This window comes from Erpetoichthys calabaricus, chromosome 15 (genome assembly GCF_900747795.2).
Source record: "Erpetoichthys calabaricus chromosome 15, fErpCal1.3, whole genome shotgun sequence".
Taxonomy (NCBI): Eukaryota; Metazoa; Chordata; class Cladistia; order Polypteriformes; family Polypteridae; genus Erpetoichthys; species Erpetoichthys calabaricus.
In genome coordinates, this window is record NC_041408.2 from 30,782,267 (window position 1) to 30,805,301 (window position 23,035).

The 23,035-nt window shown below is 41.4% G+C and overlaps 1 protein-coding gene across 3 annotated transcripts in view; it reads right to left on the reverse strand.

Moving 5' to 3' along the window:
• wdpcp (WD repeat containing planar cell polarity effector) overlaps window positions 1-23,035 on the reverse strand; it is a 424,187-nt gene that overhangs the window by 215,673 nt on the left and 185,479 nt on the right. For all 3 annotated transcript variants that reach the window (XR_007933616.1, XM_051919684.1, XM_028820594.2), the window contains exon 3: window positions 17,700-17,784. Coding sequence is in view for 2 of the 3 variants with exons in the window: in XM_051919684.1 (XP_051775644.1) it covers window positions 17,700-17,760 (61 nt within the window). In the remaining variant the exon portion in view is untranslated. The remainder of the gene's footprint in view (window positions 1-17,699; window positions 17,785-23,035) is intronic.

Sequence of the window (23,035 nt, forward strand, 5' to 3'; positions counted from 1 at the left end):
GGCTTCACTGCATCGCGGATTTTATATGTAAGCATATTTAAATATATATCGCGGTCTTTTAATTTCTGGTACATGCTTCCTCAGTTGGTTTGCCCAGTTGATTTCATACAAGGGACGCTATTGGCAGATGGCTGAGAAGCTAGATTGCTTACTCTTCTCTCTCTCTTGCGCTGACTTTCTCTGATCCTGACGTATGGGGATTGAGCAGGGGGGCTGTTCGCACACCTAGACGATACGGACGCTTGTCTAAAAATGCTGAAAGATTATCTTCACGTTGCTATCTTTTGTGCAGCTGCTTCCTGAAACGACATGCTGCACGGTGCTTTGCATACTTAAAAGCTCGAAGGGCACGTATTGATTTTTGACTGAAAAACAAACTCTGTCTCTCTCTATCTCTCTCTCTCTCTCTCTCTCTCTCTCTCCCTGCTCCTGATGGAGGGGGTGTGAGCTGCTGCCTTCAACAGCTTTGTGCCGCGGTGCTTTGCATACTTAAAAGCCAAACAGCCCTATTGATTTGTTTGCTAGAGATTGTTTTCTCTATCTATGTGACATTCTGTGCTCCTGACACGCACTCCTTTGAAGAGGAAGATATGTTTGCATTCTTTTAATTGTGAGACAGAACTGTCATCTCTGTCTTGTCATGGAGCACAGTTTAAACTTTTGAAAAAGAGACAAATGTTTGTTTGCAGTGTTTGAATAACGTTCCTGTCTCTCTACAACCTCCTGTGTTTCTGCGCAAATCTGTGACCCAAGCATGACAATATAAAAATAACCATATAAACATATGGTTTCTACTTCGCGGATTTTCTTATTTCGCGGGTGGCTCTGGAACGCAACCCCCGCGATGGAGGAGGGATTACTGTACATATATATAAATATACACATATCAACATATATTTACACATACATATACACATATACATAAACACACACATATACATCCATCCATCCATCCATCCTCTTCATATACACTGTAGCAGATAAGCGTGTTGTCCACCTCTCGAACCCTCAGGTACCACTCTTGAGACCAGGTGAAAGTATAATAATAATTATTTTTATTATACAGTAGTGCACCAAGCACTCTCCTTACCACACTCATATAAATCACAATTCTCTCTCTCTCTATAAACAATCCTCCACTCCCAGACATGTCGCCACCCTACCTCCCAGCTCAGCTCAATGTCTGGGCTTCCCAGAGTTCTTTTATAGCCCCTGACCCGGAAGTGGCTCCAAGCCAAACCCACAAGTCCGTTTTCCTTCCGGGTCAGGGCAAAGTCCTTTTCTTCATCCCGGGAGCACATCGCTTCTTCCAGTCACGTGACTGGGATGCACTCCTGGGTTATAGGGCACACAAGAGCTTACTAGCCCCCCTACAGCGACTCCTGGCGGCCCCCAAGGTATCCAGCAGGGCTGTGTCAAAACACTACAAAGTCCATGAGGCCCTGCTGGAACTCGGGGCGCAAATATGCTGTTCGGAGGGCTCCTCCTAGCGGCCTGGGGGTGACGACCGGAGTCCATAGCCGGTCGTCTGTCACAACACATATATACATACATACATACATACATACATACATAGTGCGTTGTAACACGGGCTGTGATTGTTACATGGGAGGGAGACGACAAATCACAGCTTCCCGCTTTCTAATTGGGCCTGTGATTGGTGCTTTGACTGATGCCCAGATGCCACAGTATGTCCCCTTAGGAGAGGCGTTAGGCAAGTGTAATTGAATAGTGGTGCTGCAAGTTTAGCTTTACACCTGTTTTTAAGGCTTATTGACTGAAAGGGGCTTTCATGAAAAAACTTAGGGCTTTGCTACAGGATACACCCTCCACAAGTTAAGGAAGTAAAAATAAAGGTATATATTTCTTTTTTATTTAAACCTTTTAAGTTTGTATGTGGGCGGCATGGTGGCGCCGTGAAAGGTGCCAGTTAGGAGACCCGGGTTCGCTTCCCTGCGTGGAGTTTGAATGTTCTCCCCGTGTCTGTCTGGGTTTCCTCCGGGTACTCCGGTTTCCTCCCACAGTCCAAAGACATGCAGGTTGGGTGCATTGGCGATTCTAAATTGTCCCTGGTGTGTGGGTGTGTGTGGGTGTGTGCGCCCTGCGGTGGGCTGGCACCTTGCCCGGGGTTTCTTTCCTGCCTTGTGCCCTGTGTTGGCAGGGATTGGCTCCTGTATTTAGGATATAGCGGGTTGGATAATGGATGGATGGACATCTGTATGCATAGCCCTATTTGCCCGTTTTTCATTTTTTTTCTTTCTTCAGTAATATTTCAGCAAACCCTGAGCTTGTCAGTTCAAATCCTGGTACTGACACCACTGTGTGACCCTGAGGAAGTCACTTCACCTGCCTGTGCTGCAAAAAACAAAAGTAATGTAACAAATTGTACCTCAGATGTTGCAAGTTGCTGAAATAAAGGCATAAGTAAAATAGATAAATATGTATTATACACATAGGAACTATTCATTTATTTTCAGTTAAGTCATCTGCAGCAAACCTTTATAAATGAGGGTTTCTCCTTTTTAGATAGTGCAAACTGTTTCTTCTTCATTGACGTTTTCTCTTGGAGAGCTTTTTTCATTTCATTGAAAATTAAAGCAGCAGCTGCCAAAATATGTAGCTTTCTTATTAATTTTTCAACATTGTGTAAAATAAATTTATAAAGTAACATAAAAGGTTTAAATACTGGTTATCCTTTTACACTAAAATATTACTAAAGAGATACAAAAAAAGTAAAATGCATATGTTCTTTTTCTTTAAGGAGATTAAATATTACTGAAGAAAGAAAAAAAAAACTAAAACAGCCAAATGGGGCTATGCATACGAACTTAAAAGGTTTAAATAAAACAGAAATATACACTTTTATTTTTACTTCCTTAACTTGTCGAGGGTGTATCCTGTAGCAAAGCCCTAACTTTTTTTTGTGAAAGCCCGTTTCAGTCAATAAGTCTTAAAAAAAGGTGTAAAGATATTGACAATAAGCTACGTAAACCCACCAAGACATGGAATCGTTTAAATCAAGTATCATTACATCTTCCTTTCTTAAAGAGAAGTAAGGCAGTACTTATAAGCTTACATATATATATTGTGATGGACGACCGGCTATGGACTCCGGTCGCCACCCCCAGGCCGCTAGGAGGAGCCCTCCGGACAGTATGATGGTGCCCCGAATGCCAGCAGGGCCTCATGGACTTTGCAGTTTATATACACAGCCCTGCTGGATACCTTGGGGACCACCGGGAGTCGCTGTAGGGGGGCTAGTGGGCTCTTGTGTGCCCTATAACCCAGGAGTGTGTCAGCATCACGTGTCCGGAAGGAACGACGTGCTCCTGGGATGAAGAAGAGGACTGTTTGCCCTGACCTGGAAGGAAAACAGACTTGTGGGTTTGGCCAGGAACCATTTCCGGGTCAGGGGCTATAAAAGGACTGTGGGAAGCCCAGTACACTGAACTGAGCTGGGAGGTAGGGTGGCAAGTGTCTGGGCGAGGAGGAAAGAGTTTATTATTGAGGATTATTGTGTTTATGAGTGTGGAGTGGAAGGTGCTTTGTGCACATTATAATAATAAAAATAATAGTGATTATTAGGGATGCACCGATACCGAAACGGGTATCTGGTATCGGCTTCGATACCACATTTTCTAAAGTACTCGTACTCGTTAAAAGTCCCCCGATACCGGGGACCGATACCACGGTCTGAGAAATGTCTATGTTTGAGCGGCGTGTAAGGGGTTAATCACAGGCGCCGAGTGCCCGCCCCCAGGTCCCGGCTGCAGCTCAGAGCGGGGAGAAGGCGAGGCGAGACATGTCAGCCGTGTGGAACTATTTCAAAGTGAATGAAGACGACAAAACAAAGGCGGACTGCAAATTGTGCTCAGCGAAATTGTCCAGAGGAAGCTCAAAAGGTAGCGCATTTAACACAAGTAATTTAATCAAGCACCTAAAATCCCAACACGACAACGAGTACAAAGAGTTTACCCACGCTTCTAAACCAACACAACCCACGCTGCAGCAAACTCTTGCAAGACGAGAGAAAATGTCCAGAGACAATCCACGTGCTGTGAAAATAACACAGGCAATTATCGAGTACATTGCATTGAGTGACCAGCCACTCTCGGAAGTAGAAAATGTGGGATTCCTGCGTCTCCTAAGTGTTCTGGAGCCCAGATATGATGTCCCAAGCCGCCGCTACATGACTGACACGGAGCTGCCTAAACTACACGACTCCGTGAAAAAACATATCCACAGCCTACTGCAAGCCTCCTCTGCGTTTAGTTTCACCACGGATATTTGGACAAGCAGTGTTAGCCCCGTGTCGCTAATTAGCCTAACCTCCCAGTGGATAGACGAGAGTTTCACGCCGCAACGAGCCATATTACATGCGAAACAATTCCGCGGCTCGCACACCAGCCAGGCTATAGCGCATGTGTTTGAGGAAATGCTCCAGACATGGGGTATACCTAAAACATCAGTACATGTTGTGCTTCGTGACAATGCCAAAAACATGCTTTTCATTTTAAATAAATGTTCTTAATTCCAAACTAGTCCCTTGTTTATTTTGTTAAATTATATGACTAAAGCTGTTACCTGTAAATTTAAATCATGTTTTTATTAAGTACTCGGTATCGGCGAGTACTGAAATGCAAGTACTCGTACTCGTACTCGTTTTCCAAAAAAGTGGTATCGGTGCATCCCTAGTGATTATACTTTCACCTGGTCATCAGAGTGGTACCTGAGGGTGTTAGAGGTGGCTCCACGCCTTAACTGCTACAATATATATAGACATACATACATATATATCTATATACTGTATATATCTATATATATATCTATATCTATATATCTATATCTATATATATCTATATATCTATATCTATATATATCTATATCTCTATATACATCTATATATATATCTATATATATATATCTATATACAGTATATATCTATATATATATATATATATCTATCTATATATATATATATATATATCTATATATATATATATATATATATATATATATATATATATATCTAAATCCCCGCGAAGTACAGTACTGCTTTTAAATTTTTATTAAGAAGAAAAGCTTTTTAAATTGAGGGAAAATATCCCAATAACAATTTGTTAAGGATCTGTTTTTTTGTGAAGCAGCCTTAACACAGCTTTTCCGCTGTTTTATAAACGAACGCCATATAAGGTCTTCCTTTTTCCTTGTTTCGCCAAGGAAGGAGCCTTTTTATTAAATCCAAGGGTTCTTCACTTTTTTTTTGTTTGTTTATTACGATTGTTATAGTTCTGTTTGTATACCACGTTGTCAGTTCAGTACTCCGGTTGTAATATGACCAAGCCGTGCAAGCACACTCTTGAGAATGCAACGTATAGTTGTACAGGAGAAAAGCAATCTTGCCTCAAATCAATGGCAACCTTTTGTAGGTCTATGAACTTAATTTAAACTTTAGGTTTACACGGTGCTTTCTTTCCGAAGTACCTGCACTCATGAATATGTCTGTATGCGTCAGTTGCTCAAATCCATGCGCTTCGCACCGGCGAAGTACTGCTTTTAAATTTTTATTAAGAAGAAAAGAAAACCTTTTTAAATTGAGGGAAAACATACCAATAACAGTTTGTTAAGGATCTGTTTTTTTGTGAAGCTGCCTTCACTTGAGTGACCACTTCGAGCTGACTTGCTGGCCAACCATAAGCGTTACCTGGTAGGTAACCACCCATACAATCAGATTGTGAATCAGACTACGAATGCCGTGAATGTAATTACCTCGATCTACATGCTGTCAAATAAACGAACCACATGCCGTGGCGCAATTTTAGGGGCTTCGCCTCTAGCGCTGACGTCCGAGGTTCGATTCCCGTAAGGGAGTGAAGTGAGTGGGTGGTTACCTACCAGGTAACGCTTATGGTTGGCCAGCAAGTCAGGTAACATCAGCCACGGTGCCTTCAGTTGTGAGAAGCAGAATGGTTGAAAATAGTTTACTGTCAAATAATGCAAAGAGTACGCGACATGTGTTTCCCTCTTATTCTTGGCTCATCAGGCGTACACACTCACTGCACTCGCTTACGGTAATCGAACCTCGGACGTCAGCGCTAGAGGGGCTTCGCAGCGGTGAAGTATTGCTTTTAAATTTTAATTAAGAAGAAAAGAAAACCTTTTTAAATTAAGTCTTAAAAAGAGGTGTAAAGATATTGATAATAAGCTACGGAAACCCACCAAGACATGCAATCGTTTAAATCAAGGCGCGAGTCGAAAAACACCATCCCATAATATTAGTTAACGATTAACACATTTCTATACGTATTGTAAGTATACAATACAACTGATAATATGTTGCGCTTATTTATCTGGTGTACCGACATTTTTGCGCGTTTAACGGCTGAAATTTAACATGGTTTGTGCCCTTCAGAATGAAAACAGTTTGCATTTACCTTTTTAATAAAAGGCGAGCTTTTAAGCCTGAGAAATCACCCCGTAAATGCACACGTTTAATTGCACATGTGTTAATATGTATGCTTACACAGTATTAAAAGACACTCAACAATTACACAGTATTAAAAGACACTCAGCAATTAACGTCATTTACCTTCGTTCCCGCGTTTGACTCGTGCTGTAAATCTCTTCCTTGTTTTCAGTTCACGTGATTACGTAGGAGGCGTGATGACGCGATACGTGACTCCGCCTCCTCCATTACAGTATATGGACAAAAAACAGGTTCCAGTTATGACCATTACGCGTAGAATTTCGAAATGAAACCAACCTAACTTTTGTAAGTAAGCTGTAAGGAATGAGCCTGCCAAATTTCAGCCTTCCACCTACACGGGAAGTTGGAGAATTAGTGATGAGTGAGTCAGTCAGTCAGTGAGTCAGTGAGGGCTTTGCCTTTTATTAGTATATATATATATATATATATATATATATATATATATATATATATATATATATATATATATATATATATGTTGTGGAACCTTAATTGCCCTGACACAGACAGACACACAGACTCACAAGTCACAAATCACACACGATTTATTTTGTTCTTATTTACACACCACCAACAGTGCACAATTCCCCTCCAATAAAGCTTAGTCCCTTTTCCTCTCTTTTCTTTCTTTCTTTATTCTTTTCTTCTCTGTTTCTCTTTCTTCTGCTGCCTCCACTCCTCCATACAAGCTCTGTCCTCCACCTCCTGACTCTGGCTCCCTGAATGGAGTGAGGCGGCCCCTTTTATATTGCACCCGGAAGTGCTCCAGGTATGCTTCCATTCGCTTCCGGCAGCACTCCTGAGTGTGGCAGAAGTGCTGCATAGGCTCCTGGAAGTAATCCAGGCAGGATCTTCTTATAGCAGCACTTTCGAGTGTGGTAGAAGTGCTGCCATCCACAGCTTGCAATTATCCAGGCACTCCCTGGCAGCGGCCACAGGCCCCAGCAGGGTTAAGCTTCCAAGCTCCAATCCTGTGGCCCAGATGTGAACCGGGGGGCTGCCCACTCATGATCCAGGGGAGGTACTGTCTTTCTCCCAGTCCTTCCAGAAAGGCATCCCGGCCAGGCAAAGGCCTTAGCTGTCCGTCACACTGCTTCTCCCTCGCTTGTAGGGCAAAGCGACCCGTCCTGCGAGGGCTGTTTTCCAGCTGGACAGGGTGCAGGCACACCTCTGGTCATGGTTCTGCCCTGAAAATAAAAACCAAGAATAGGGCGGGGAGACGCTACATTGATGCCACTCAGTGGTGTCCCTTGCAGTGCTGTATGGACAGTGTCTGCACCTGTGGCTTATATTTACAGTAGGCATTCAAAGCACTGCTTTACCAAAAACCCAACCCTTTATGCTGTTGGGAGACCCTGTCTTCCTTCTCCAGAGCCTCCCTTTATTTTGGGGTGCAGTAACAGCCTGGATCCCCTTATGGGAAAAAGAGGGACCTGAGCTGTCTGCCCCTCCCCCGCACCTCATCCGTTTCTGCTCGCACGTCATGATCGTTCATCATTACCCAGTCTACAGTCAGACCCCCTTCTACTCAAATTCGTTCAGAACCGTCCCAGCTCAATTCACTAGGGGTTCCATTATTATATGTGGTACCAGCATCACCTACCTGTACCGCCACATTATGTCAGCTGGAGAATCCAGCACCATACCGCCTTAGGCACTCCTGCACTGCTTTCAGGGGCGCATTGACCATCTTCTCCAGCCTCTCAATGGTCTCTTGCAGCAGGCCCAAGACCTGTAACAGAGACTGTATGGGCTGAAGGACACCCTCCAGCTCCTGTACAGTCACAATCAGATCATTATCTTCAGCCAGCTGCAGACTCGGATTTCACTTACAGTCATGGCCGAAATTATCAGCACCCCTGGAATTTTCCTTGAAAATGCACCATTTCTCCCAGAAAATTGTTGCAATTACAAATGTTTTGGTATACACATGTTTATTTCCTTTATGTGCATTGGAACAACACAAAAAACAGAGAAAAAAAGCCAAATCTGATATCATTTCACACAAAACTCAAAAACCGGGCTGGACAAAATTATTGGCACCCTCAACTTAATATTTGGTTGCACGCCCTTTGGAAAAAGTAACTGAAATCAAGCGCTTCCTATAGCCATCAACAAGCTTGTTACACCTCTCAACTGGAATTTCCGACCACTCTTCTTTTGCAAACTGCTCAAGGTTTCCCAGATTTGAAGGGCGCCTTCTCCCAACAGCAATTTTGAGATCTCTCCATAAGTGTTCAGTTGGATTTAGATCCGGACTCATTGCTGGCCACTTCAGAACTCTCCAGCGCTTTGTCTTCAACCATTTCTGAGTGCTTTTAGAGGTATGTTTGGGGTCATTGTCCTGCTGGAACACCCATGACCTCTGATGCAGACCCAGCTTTCTGACACTGGGCCCTACATTGCGCCCCAATATCTTTTGGTAGTCTTCAGATTTCATGATGACTTGCACACAGTCAAGGCATCCAGTGCCAGAGTCAGCAAAACATTCCCAAAACATCTTAGAACCTCCACCATGTTTAACTGTAGGTACTGTGTTCTTTTCTTCATAGGCCTCATTCTGTTTTCTGTAAACAGTAGAATGATGAGCTTTACCAAAAAGCTCTACCTTGGTCTCATCTGCCCACAAGACGTTCACCCAGAAGGAGTTTGGCTTCCTCAAGTACATTTTGGCAAACTCCAGTCTGGCTTTTTTATGTTTCTGTGTCAGCAGTGGGGTCCTCCTGGCTCTCCTGCCATAGCATTTCATTTCATTCAGATGTCAACGGATAGTTCGAGCTGACACTGTTGCACCCTGAGTCTGCAGAACAGCTTGAATATGTTTTGAAGTTGATTGGGGCTGTTTATCCACCATTCGGACTATCCTTTGTTGCAGTCTTTTATCAATTTTTCTCTTCCGTCCACGTCCAGGGAGATTAGCTACAGCGCCATGTGTTGTGAACTTCTTGATTATGTTGCGCACAGTGGACAAAGGAACGTGAAGATCTCTGGAGATTGACTTGTAGCCTTGAGATTGTTGATATTTTTCCAAATTTTTGTTCTCAAGCCCTCAGACAATTCTCTGCTCTTCTTTCTGTTCTCCATGCTTAGTGCGGCACACTCAGACACACAACAGAAAGGTTGAGTCGACTTTTCTCCATTTTAACTGGCTTCAGGTGTGATTACTATATTGCCAGCACATGTTTCTTGCCATAGGTGAGTTCAAACGAGCATCATATGCTTGAAATAAAATGATTTAATTTTGAAAGGGTGCCAATAATTTTGTCCGGCCCATTTTTGGAGTTCTGTGTGACATGATGTCAGATTTGGCTTTTTTCTCTGTTTTTTTGTGTTGTTCCAATGCACATAAAGGAAATAAACATGTATATACAAAAACATTTGTAATTGTAATAATTTTCTGGGAGAAATGGTGCATTTTCTGGGAAAATTCCAGGGGTGCTGATAATTTCGGCCATGACTATATCTATACCTGCCGGCCAAGAACCGTTATTGCTATGCACCACCTGCGCATGCCTTGTCGGGTGACTCTCAGGAGTAGGGTGGAGGTTCACAGTCCCCGCCTGTACAAGTTTAATGGTGGGATCCCGGTACACGCCCTTCACCCTCTTACCTGCTTCTAGGAGGGTTTTCACTGCCCTCCACTGCCACCTCCTCCATCGGATTGATCCCGTCAGAACCAGGCTCCAGGTGCTCTTCCCCCAGCTGCGGTTCATCCATAAGCAGTGGGTCCGCGTCCTCTCCAGACTTCCTCCTGTTGTCGTCCCAGGAATTGGCATCCTTGAGCCAGCAATACGCGTCCAGATGGTCTCCCTCTACATGACAGGCACACGGAATAATGCTACAATCCTCCCAGGGAAAACTGTCCCTGGGTCCAGTACCTACCTCTCGGATCCCATCTCCCGGAGGCAACTTCCCTTGCCTGGCCCTTTCTTCAGACAAACCGATCCCTTAGCCGACAATGGGATTTATCGTATTGCCCGCTGTCTTCGAGTTGCGCGTGGCCGTCTTCTTTCCCATTGGAGGGGCACGGTGCTTCTGTGGACCTTAAGCAGTCTATATGGTGAGCCGCTGATGGTTGAGCAAACGTGACATGCTGCAATGGCATGTGTGCACCTTGCTCTGCTGTGTCGGCTGACCACAAAATTTTTTTAACAGGTTCCCCTACCAGTTAACGCCGAGGAGGTCCCATCTGGGAAGCCATTGTGGTATACCAGCCAAAACACACACAGACACTGAGACACCAGTCCCAAACACACACACTTTTATTTTCTTCTTTTGCTTTCTTTCAGCACGGTGCACAAATCAGCAATAACACCACTATTTTCATAATAAAACGCAGTCCCTTTTCCTCTCTTTTCTTTATTTCTTTATTCTTTTCTCTTTCTTCTGCTGCCTCCACTCCTCCACACGAGCTCTGTCCTCCACCTCCCAACTCCGGCTCCCTGAATGGAGTGAGGCGGCCTCTTTTATATTGCACTTGGAAGTGCTCCAGGTGCACTCCCATTAGCTTCCGGCAGCACTCCCAGGTATGGCGGAAATGCTACATGGGCTCCAGAAAGTACTCCAGGTGACTGCGGAACTTCTTCTGGCAACATTGCTGAGTGTGGCGGAAGTGCTGCCTTCCCAGGCTTCGCAATTGTCCAGACGCCCCCTGGCAGCAGCCACGGGCCCCAGCAGGGTTGAGCTTCCAAACTCCAATCCCTTTGCTCTAATACAAACCAGGGGGGCTGCCCATTCCTGACCCGGGGGAGGTACCATCTCTCTCCCAGTCCTTCCATAAAGGCGTTCTGGCCGGGCAACAGCCCCAGCCATCTGTCACAATGTTTTGTCAAGTAAAGATAGGAAGCTTTGTGAGGATATTCATGTTGTCAATGTTAATTCTCTAAAACGAACAAACGACCATCTTTTAACAGCTTTTTTAATACATGATTTGTGCTTTCTATCAAATAAAATGGAATTCTGTATTATAATACATTGTTGTTTATCATGGCACTGGAGAGATGACATGTGGCATGTTGGACTGATGTATAGAATTTTTAGTTAATAAAGTACAAATTATTACAGTATATACTTGTACTATAGTATTGAACACCCCCTTAAAAAGCAAGGGCAAACTAGTGAGAAAGCCTAAACACCCATATTATGAAGTGGTAATAAGATCAATGGGAAAACATATAGGACACCCCTATTAACACAGCAATGTTTAGAATAATGGAAGAATCGACATGTATACAAAGTTACTGGTGGCTGTACTTGATTGGTCAAGATGACAGAATTCTGCATATTAAGAGTCAGATGACATGCTGTATTAGATAAGGTAATGGTTATAGAAATGTATTAAAGAGAATGAACTGTTTCATTAAAGGCTTACTTTATGGACTGAGACATTTGTGCATACCTACATGCAAATAAAGAAATATTCTGCATTCTCATGTGGTCTCCGTGAATGACTTCTTTGAAAACAGAGGAAAGTTTTTCCACAAAAACTTGGAAATAAGAATTTAACTCTACTCTGTACATGTGACAGGAAAATGTTTGAAAATGTTTTATGTTCAAAGTAATTATTTTTATTTGTGCTTTAAGGAACCTATTAATCAGGTAGATTCAGAATTTGATATTATTTTGTGTTTCTTATTTATTTATATTTATCTATTTATATTTATACACATTTATTGAACTATTTAATTTTTGTTACCATTATGGTTTGTTTATATCAGAGAGACATCTTGTTTTTGGACTCACTGCCTTTTTGTACTTCTGTCGCTAGGGACACAAGGGACGGCTGCTGAGAGCGTGTATCTAGAGATCGCAAACTGTGATGTGTCACACACACACACACACAACACTTTATAACCTGGAAATTCAGGAGACATTTCATCCAAGTTCATGGATAAACAGCTTTAAAGTCTATTATGCTATTCTTTTTGCTCTTTTTGGAACCTGAATTTTGTGGGTATACTGTTTTGGCTATGATTCTTCTTTAGCAGCTTGGTTTGAGAACTTTATCCTTTGATTTTTCAGTTTGGCCCATTTCTGGTTTATGATTCCATCTCCCTTTATCAAAATTCTTTCATGCTTGTTTCAGCCAGGCAAAACAGTGACAATACTACTACTACTAACTCTTGTAAGGAAAGCACAGATATACCGATTATGAAAAGTTCAGTTGTAAAACAGCAGATGTGCCTATTAAACAGAATCACAAAAGTGATAATTCTTTAGAGATTTTATGGTCTAAAATTTTTTCCACTTTTTCCCCAATTCATGCAAAGTAAGAATACACATTTACAAAGTACTCTGGATTCCCTTCAATATCCCAAAGAGGCGAATGTGGATAAGCTGTTGGCTCTTATCTGGCCCAACACAAGAAATTGTAGGTAGGCTGAAGATTCACCCAAGGCTGGTTCCTGTCTTGTGCCATCCTTCATGATTTTGACTAAAATGTACCAATTACAGATAATGGTTTAAAGAAAGGAGAGGTGCATTGATGGACAGAAACTCGATTGTTTTATAAAACATTAAAGCTCTCTCCATGAACAACAATGAGCAATGAACATTGAGCATTCTGATGGGTGGACACTAATTTATATCAGTTGGTTTGCCTATACAGAGAGTGCGAGAGTCTTTGCGTTCACTCTGTCTTTGTGCACATAGCATTTTCAATATCTAACTCCAGTAACCTTCCACAATCTCACTGCTGAGCCACTTTCTTGACCTGATCACTGCCTTTATGGTGTTTGTACATTTATCATTGCGCATATGGATTTGCTCAAGGACACATTCAAGGAGCTGCAGCCAGGTTTTGTTCCTGCCTTGCACCTGATGCTACTGAAACAGATTCTAGCTCCCTGCCACCTTGTACGTGAATTATGTAGAAAGATGCAAGGACATATCCCTCATAAGTGATTTTGAGCAAGAAATTTTCCTGACAGGCCCATAGTATAATGGACTGATAGCACCAAGTGCTCCATTAACTGAATTAATGAATCCATCCAAATATGCTCATCCCATGTGGAGTGGCAGGGGATCTAGTCTAAAACCAGACCCTGACACTTATGAGCTTACCAGCCATTTAAATTTTGCCAATTAACTTAACAACATAAATTTGACCTGTCAGATCAATCCGATACTCCCTGGAGGAAAGACAAGCAGACGATGCTGCACAGAAGGTATCCAGGGCCATAAAGGAAGTCATAGCTTGAGATATCATGGCTGTAGTGCTTACAAGGGGGTCACTGATTGCAAGATGATTTAGCGTGCAAACATAGAGATTGTACTCTACTACCCCTTGTTTTAGGTGAAAATGCATCACATTTTGATACATTATTTATATTTGTTTTTGTGAAATATAAATATTAAGCCATCTTAATTCCTTCTTTTAGATAATATAATGACCACAATCTAATTCATAAAATGCTCTTGTGAAAATGTCTCTGCAGTGTCAGGTGATAAACACATCTTATTCAGTTTCTGTTACTGCTAACCCTAAATTTGTCTCAATTTTAATTAAAAGCACAACAATCGCACATATAGACTCATAAACCAAGGAGAAGAAGAATGAAACATCTTCATTTAGAATGTTTGCTGAATTTCAGGCAGCGCTGACATTAATTTAAGGGTTATAATGGGGAGGCACAGATCCAGAATACTGGGGTCAAGTCCCAGCCCTTTCATTTCTGTGAAATTTTTGTGTCTTTGTAGATTTTACATGAAATTCCATTTTCTTTAATATGTTAGGGCAACTGGAACTGTGTATTGGCTTGGTCTGAGCGTGTGTGGTAGAGACTAACTGACTGGCACCCCGTCCAGGGTTGATATTTGTATTGCATCCAGCGCTGCCAAGTGCTCTGCAACATTAAAACTGGATTAAGGTTCATTTACTGGATGGGTGGAGGACTGAAAACATAATTAGTCCTTGTGTCATGATGTTCCTACCGGACATGTTCATTTTCACACAGTTGAACTCCAGACCAGGAAGAAAAAGTACTGAGTTCAATATTGATTAACATTTTATAATAACTTTAATTAATAAACCATTATCAAACACATAATGCTTGAGAAATTAATAGTTTATGTGCATATAAATAGTTATACAGTGTATGTAATTAAATGAAAAAACATTTTTGGTAACACTTTAAAATAACTTTCATTGACAAACATTATACAGGGTAGGCCATAAGTTTCCATACATATGGTTTTTAACATTTTATTTTTTATATACAGTGGGTACGGAAAGTATTCAGACCCCCTTCAATTTTTCACTCTTTGTCATATTGCAGCCATTTGCTAAAATCATTTAAATTAATTTTTTTCCTCATTAATGTACACACAGCACCCCATATTGACAGACAAAAAAAAGAATTTTTGAAATTGTTGCAGATTTATTAAAAAAAGAAAAACTGAAATATCACATGGGTCCTAAGTATTCAGACCCTTTCCTCAGTATTTAGTAGAAGCATCCTTTTGAGCTAATACAGCCATGAGTCGTCTTGGGAAAGATGCAACAAGTTTTTTCACACCTGGATTTGGGGATCCTCTGCCATTCCTCCTTGCAGATCCTCTCCAGTTCTGTCAGGTTGGATGGTAAACGTTGGTGGACAGCCATTTTTAGGTCTCTCCAGAGATGCTCAATTGGGTTTAAGTCAGGGCTCTGGCTGGGCCATTCAAGAACAGTCACAGAGTTGCTGTGAAGCCACTCCTTCGTTATTTTAGCTGTGTGCTTAGGGTCATTGTCTTGTTGGAAGGTAAACCTTCGGCCCAGTCTGAGGTCCTTAGCACTCTGGAGAAGGTTTTTGTCCAGGATATCCCTGTACTTGGCCGCATTCATCTTTCCCTCGATTGCAACCAATCGTCCTGTCCCTGCAGCTGAAAAACACCCCCACAGCATGATGCTGCCACCGCCATGCTTCACTGTGGGGACTGTATTGGACAAGTGATGAGCAGTGCCTGGTTGTCTCCACACATACCGCTTAGAATTAAGGCCAAAAAGTTCTATCTTGGTCTCATCAGACCAGAGAATCTTATTTCTCACCATCTCAGAGTCCTTCAGGTGTCTTTTAGCAAACTCCATGCGGGTTGTCATGTGTCTTGCACTGAGGTATGTGTGCCATTCCTCCTTGCAGAGGATCCCCAAATCCAGGTGTGAAAAACTTTTTGCATCTTTCCCAAGACGACTCATGGCTGTATTAGCTCAAAAGGATGCTTCTACTAAATACTGAGGAAAGGGTCTGAATACTTAGGACCATGTGATATTTCAGTTTTTCTTTTTTAATAAATCTGCAACAATTTCAAAAATTCTTTTTTTTCTGTCAATATGGGGTGCTGTGTGTACATTAATGAGGAAAAAAATTAATTTAAATGATTTTAGCAAATGGCTGCAATATGACAAAGAGTGAAAAATTGAAGGAGGTCTGAATACTTTCCGTACCCACTGTATATACTTGGATTGGTCACCGTGGTCCTGTGGAATGGCCTCCCAGATCCCCAGATCTCACCCTACTTGATTTTTTATCTTTGGGGGCATTTGAAGGCCATGGTGTATCAGGAAAATATATGAAACATAAATCATCTTAGGGAACGTATCACCAAGGCCATTACAAGCATACCTCCAGCTGTGCTAATACGTGTTCATCAGTAGTGGTGGACACGTATTGAAATGTGTTTTCAAAACAATGGCAGTCATGTAGAGCATATTATATAAATAAAAATGGTTTTTCATAAAAAAATGTTTATTTTCCTATGTATGGAAACTTATGGCCCACCCTGGTATAATGCTTCTTTGCATCTTTACAGATCATTTAATGATTAGTTGTAAATCTTTTTCTGTAGCTAAAGTTGAAACTATTCATCCACAATAAAAGTTTGAAAGTGTTAATTAATAAAAGTAATGAACGTTCTTATAAAGGGTTATCTAAACTTAAAATTGACCTTCCAAGAGTCCTAGATTTAAACCCCTGCTGTACGTCTTCTGAGATGAAGAGCAAGGCAGTACAACATTAAGTTCCATCAATAACTGCAATTCAAAATGCTTGTGCCATGTCTGTCATTTTAGTCTACAGTAACACATCATACAGTGCTTTACTTAAAAAAAGACGCAAGATAATGTTCGCATTAGAACAAATCAGAAAGTGGTATAAGTACAATTTTTTAGTTAACAATACTTAATTACATTTGTATATCTGCAATCTGTTCTAAAGTATTAAGGCAAATTCAAGATATGTTAAGTCAATGTGTTGAATGCAGGGTAAAGTGTACTAAAGATGAGCTGTCGGAAGTGCTGTTGAGTAGTCATGAGGTATGACTGCTTCTCTTCACAATGGGTTTCTTCTACTCTGTGCAAATCTGAGATTGTGTTTTCATAGCAGGCACTGGCCAGAGCCTACTGATATGTAAACCATTTCCCACAGGCAATAAACATGGCAGTGTATAGCTAGAGTGCCAAGTAGTTGCACCATTACTGTTCTTTGTTGTTTTGCCTGCTATGCTGCTAAGGAAGTCTACCTTTATTTGTCAGTGGCTTACAGTATCTGTAAGCACTGCACTGTGCAAACTAAAGATTTCAATTGACTTCTCGACCAGAGATATGTCTATGCATGAAAGCGTGTGTTGGATTTCACAACCCAGGGGTCATGCTGCATAGATAAGTATGAAACACAGGTAACTCTTCAACTACTTCAATGACCAGAGTCCTTCCAAATTTGCTAGCTGGGAGTGGGCATGCAGCTAGGATGTCTGCTGGACACCTGTCATGAGGATGGCACACTAGAGTCAGACTCATTAAAGTGGTTATATGTCACAATTGGCTTGCGGGCACCCGGTAATTCTCCTGAAGGAGCCGAATATTCTGAGTACTGGGTACTCTGTCATCCTGTCCCTAGCATGCAAAGAAAAGCAGAGCTGGAGTGATGTGAAAGTGAGAGTATACACACGACAGCACATCTTTTTATAAAACATCGAGTATGTTTAGTTCTTTGTAACTGTGCTCCCTATAGAAGATGCTACATACAATACAAAAAACACATGTCATCATTTGCACAATAAAGGAGAAAACTACTGCTTGACATGAGCCACTCTACTGGCCACAAAGTGAAGTGACACACAGCACATTATTAACTGCTTAGGTAGGGTCTGCCAGATGAAAAGGGACACTTTTGAGATTTTGCATGTGAATAGTAATATATGTAACACAGAAGTAAATCACCTCTCTCTCAATTACCTTGGACATGCAACGCTTTCTTCAAGGACCACAAATGTAGTTCTGCCAGAAGGAAAGACATCTGACCAAGAGGGGAAACTCGATCCTGCAGAGACAGAAAAACATGACCACTGTATTAGAAAGCCAATATTTTTTCAGAATCTGGCAGGTTAAAAGAAACACTTTGAAAAAATGTACATGGAAGGCAGGACAGCTGAGGTTCCTTCATTCTTAGTGACATCATTAGGAACCAAGATCGGCAGAGTGTGCAGATTATAATGCCGTCAGGTCACAACCTTTGCTGGGTTTCTTGTTACACTTAGACTAAAGCTTTGAAAGAATAAAGGATATAAAACACAATGACACATCACACACTGCTACAGATCACAACAAATTCCCATTCACTCTGTAAATAGCAGGCTGTGTACTTAGTCAGTGGTGTTCCCACTTTCCTTCTTTTTTTCTTCAGAAGAAAAGGCCATTTCTGATGACAACCCATCCCCCTCAATTTTTGAGATCCAGCTCACCATTCCCAGTGCCCTCACTCGGCTCTCGCAGCCCTATTTGGATCTGTCTGTCACCAGGCTGATTTCATGTGGCTAGCTTGGCTTACCCTGGGTACATCTGTCACCACTTTCTGCTTTTTGGAAGCTCCCTGCAGATTTTCCCATTGGCCTTTAGTCAGTGGCGGCAACATAATGAAGGATTTTTGCTTGTTTACTTTGTCAACTGATTGTGCCTACTGCCAAGGTCTTTGATAGTACTGGAGTGGCTTTAGTACAGGAGACTAAAAGGCAGGAGCTGTATATTATTTTTAAAAGAAACATCAGCTGCTTGTTTTGTTTTTGTTGTTTGTTTTGTTTTTTTAATACAGCAAGTCTAGGGAATTGATGAAGGGAAACAGATTACTGAAAATAACATGTAGCTAAAAAGAAAACATGCTCAAATCAGACATCCATTAAAGGACCCACTTAGTGCTGCTCCAGGTTACTCCGGACCTGAGCCTGTCCCAACAGTGTCAACAGCAGCAGACACAGGGAAGAACCTATCAGTCCCGGGTGTGGCACTCTAACCCTAAGCCTAACTCGTGCAATAACAGAGGCATTCCCTCTCAGTTGTCTGATATCCAAAGCCCAATTCTACTCCCCTCCCACCACTTTTGTAAGATTTCAGTACTTTAATGTAGTTAAAATCCTTTTTGTTCACACAAACTAGAAGAATATGAGAATAAAGAGAAAGACTGTCACCATTATATAATGGCGTGCCAAAATGCACACCCAGGCCAGATGGAAGCTCATCCACCCAGAGGAGTCTGGGAATGCTTGCGCCCTGGAAATTTAGATTTGTTTTAGTCAAATAACTCCCATTCTTACTGAAAACAAAGTGACCACACTTATCTGTGTGTACCAGAAACAGTCAACTGTCAAGATGAAAGAAAAGAAGCTCAGGCACCATTACAAAACCTGAGGCTGCTTTGGAAGACATGAAACAGCAGCTGAGATTAAAAGGCAGCAATACTTCTTTGTAGCACAAGTAAGCAAGCCTTGGTGCTTACAGTATTTCCGGACTTCACTGGCATTGAGCTGCAATTGTCTATCAACCCAGAAGACAAATCCACAGGACATGATATCATGCGGGACCTGGTCTACACCAGTAGGTTGCTTCCAATCTCTAGAACCACTTTTAATACCAGCAGTCCATCCCAGTGCGAAAATTCTGTTGTATAAACAAGTGGTTTAAACACCATCTAGGGGAAAGCTGGCTCACTTCTTCATACGGCTGATGACTAGTGCATTGTCCTTCTATTTCACATCCCTGTATTTTGTTTCTGTGAAGAGCAGCATAGTGGCGCTGTGGATAACACGACGTCCTCACTGCTCCAGGTACTTACTGTACTTTCAATTCCAAGCCTGGTCACAAGCTGCATTTTAGACATACTCCGTATAATCATAAGGGGTACTTTGCAGGTATCCTCATTGATTGAGAGGCAATAGTGTGCAGTTCTAAATGGCCTCAGGGTGAGCACACATGTGCCTTGCAATGAACTTGTAACCTATCCAAGCTTATGCCCATATTACTATGATTTCATTAAAAAATAAGTGATTTTAAATGAAAATGATCTTCATCGACATTAGCATTTTCAAAGTGTTTACAAAAGTATCTCTGTCCACATTAAAACAACTGAAAATCCACATGATGTAGACATTCACCTACACTAAGTACAGTTAGGTCCATAAATATTTGGACAGAGACAAGTTTTTTCGATTTTGGTTCTGTACATTACCACAATTAATTTTAAATGAAACAACTCAGAAGTGCAGACTTTCAGCTTTAATTCAGTGGGGTGAACAAAACGATTGCATAAAAATGTGAGGGAACTAAAGCATTTTTTTAACACAATCCCTTCATTTCAGGGGCTCAAAAGTAATTGGACAAATTAAATAACTGGAAATAAAATGTTCATTTCTAATACTTGGTTGAAAACCCTTTGCTGGCAAATGACAGCCTGAAGTCTTGAACTCATGGACATCACCAGCTGCTGGGTTTCCTCCTTTTTTAATGCTCTGCCAGGCCTTTACTGCAGCGGCTTTCAGTTGCTGTTTGTTTGTGGGCCTTTCTGTCTGAAGTTTAGTCTTCAACAAGTGAAATGCATGCTCAGTTGGGTTAAGATCAGGTGACTGACTTGGCCATTCAAGAATTTTCTACTTCTTTGCTTTAATAAACTCCTGGGTTGCTTTGGCTGTATGTTTTTGGTCATTGTCCATCAGTATCATGAAACGCCGCCCAATCAATTTGACTGCATTTAGCGGGATTTGAGCAGACAGTATGTCTCTGAACACCTCAGAATTCATTCGGCTGCTTCTGTCCTGTGTCACATCATCAATAAACACTAGTGTCCCAGTGCCACTAGCAGCCATGCACGCACAAGCCATCACACTGCCTCCACCGTGTTTTACAGATGATGTGCTATGCTTTGGATAATGAGCTGTTCCATGCCTTCTCCATACTTTTTTCTTGCCATCATTCTGGTAGAGGTTGATCTTGGTTTCATCTGTCCAAAGAATGTTTTTCCAGAACTGTGCTGGCTTTTTTAGATGTTCTTTAGCAAAGTCCAATCTAGCCTTTCTATTCTTGAGGCTTATGAGTGGCTTGCACCTTGCAGTGCACCCTCTGTATTTACTTTCATACAGTCTTCTCTTTACGGTAGACTTGGATATCGATACGCCTACCCCCTGGAGAGTGTTGTTCACTTGGTTGGCTGTTGTGAAGGGGTTTCTCTTCACCATGGAAATGATTCTGCGATCATCAACCACTGTTGTCTTCCGTGGACGTCCAGGTCTTTTTGCGTTGCTGAGTTCACCAGTTCTTGCTTTCTTTTTCAGGATGTACCAAACTGTAGATTTTGCCACTCGTAATATTGTAGCAATTTCTCGGATGGGTTTTTTCTGTTTTCACAGCTTAAGGATGGCTTCTTTCACCTGCATGGAGAGCTCCTTTGACCGCATGTTGTCTGTTCACAGCAAAATCTTCCACAAGCAAGCACCACACTTCAAATCAACTCCAGGCCTTTTTTATCTGCTTAATTGATAATGACATAATGACGGACTTGCCCACACCTGCCCATGAAATAGCCTTTGAGCCAATTGTCCAATTACTTTTGAGCCCCTGAAATGAAGGGATTGTGTTAAAAAAATGCTTTAGTTGCCTCACATTTTTATGCTTTCGTTTTGTTCACCCCACTGAATTAAAGCCGAAAGTCTGCACTTCAGCTGCATCTGAGTTGTTTCATTTAAAATTCATTGTGGTAATGTACAGAACCAAAATTAGAAAAAAGTTGTCTCTGCCCAAATATTTATGGACCTAACTGTATATACGCATTGGCGGAAAAATCCTAACGGGATGGTAACACCGCAAGCCACAGGATTAATCACACAACTGTAGCAACCAGTAAATTATTTGCCTTTTGCACATGTATGCAGTATTCAAACTATACAAAATGCAAATTAGATGCATACAGGTAAGCAACACAACAAGTGCAATGGAAAGCAATTCTTCTATGCCCACTATGTAGAAAATTAATTTTCTTTTGTGAATGGTGACATGTCAGGGAATGAGACATTGTAATGAGCAGAGCCAGTCAGGGAAGGCCGACGTAATAAGTACAAATAAATCAAAGTACAATTAGAGTCTGCATTTTCAAAAGTCTCAGTTTTCAGGGGTTAAAATGCTGGGTTAGTGAGGATGAAAGGCGAAATGGAGGCTAAAGTGTGTGTTTTTAAAGTAAAATATTGAAGTGTAGATTCAGCCTAAGTGTACCATGTGTCTTGTACTTATTGCTGCTGCTATTTTATTGTGATCACGTACTGGAACAGGACAGAAAGGGAATTGATTGTTTAGAATGTGTATAGAAGTAAACAAGAGACAAATTTTCTAAATATCATTAAATTGTTTTCTTGGTTTTATGGTGATGTAATATGTATGAATTTTGACTTTAGCAAATGACTGATTTGGAAAAAGTTCTGCCAGTTTCAGTCAGATTGTGTTCCCTTGCTTGTTTATTTTACTTTTTTGTGTTTTCTTTGTTCATTTTAAAATATTATTTTTCATATGTTTATTATATTTATACCAGTAACGGTGTACTGCATGATAACATGCAGTGAATACACTTGACTTGAGCATTCATAGTTTTCATCCTCTTTCTCTGTACGTTTAGCACTCATTTGCTCAGAGGTTGATGTGCTTGCTGCTTCCTGAGCAGCTCTTCTTTTCTTCACCCTAGCGGCCCACTTCTTCTCTTCTTTCGTCTGCATCTTTTTGCATTAAAACTGATTAAGTCAGTGTTTGTGTTGCAGTAACTTAGTATGTTTTCCTTAATTTTTCACTTAAGCTGGCACTTAAGTCTTCAATTTGCCTCAAGAATGATTTAAGATATGAAGAGGAAAAGGGAAGTGACGGCGAAGGTGGTAGGGAATTAGAACGGCGACAGTATGCATGCGCCGCATGGCTCCTGCTGCCCGCTGCCAAGAATTGATTCTACAACAAAATAAAATAAAAATAAAAAGATGAATAACTTTGGAGGTCAATCGTCACCCCCGAAAGTGGATAGTAGACATCACATAGTATATGTGTACCAAATTTCAGGTCAATAGGTCAAACGGTTTGCGAGCTACAGGTGATTTAAAATCCTGGAGAGACAAATGAACAGCCACGGTAGCGTATTATATATAAAAATATTGTCATGCATGCGTGTCAGAGGGTCATCTTCTGGGCTGAGCTGAGGAATGTAATACCACTCCAGAAGAAAAGGTGGCACTGTCAGTAACTTTTTTTTTGTTAATGTTTTATTTAATTCATTA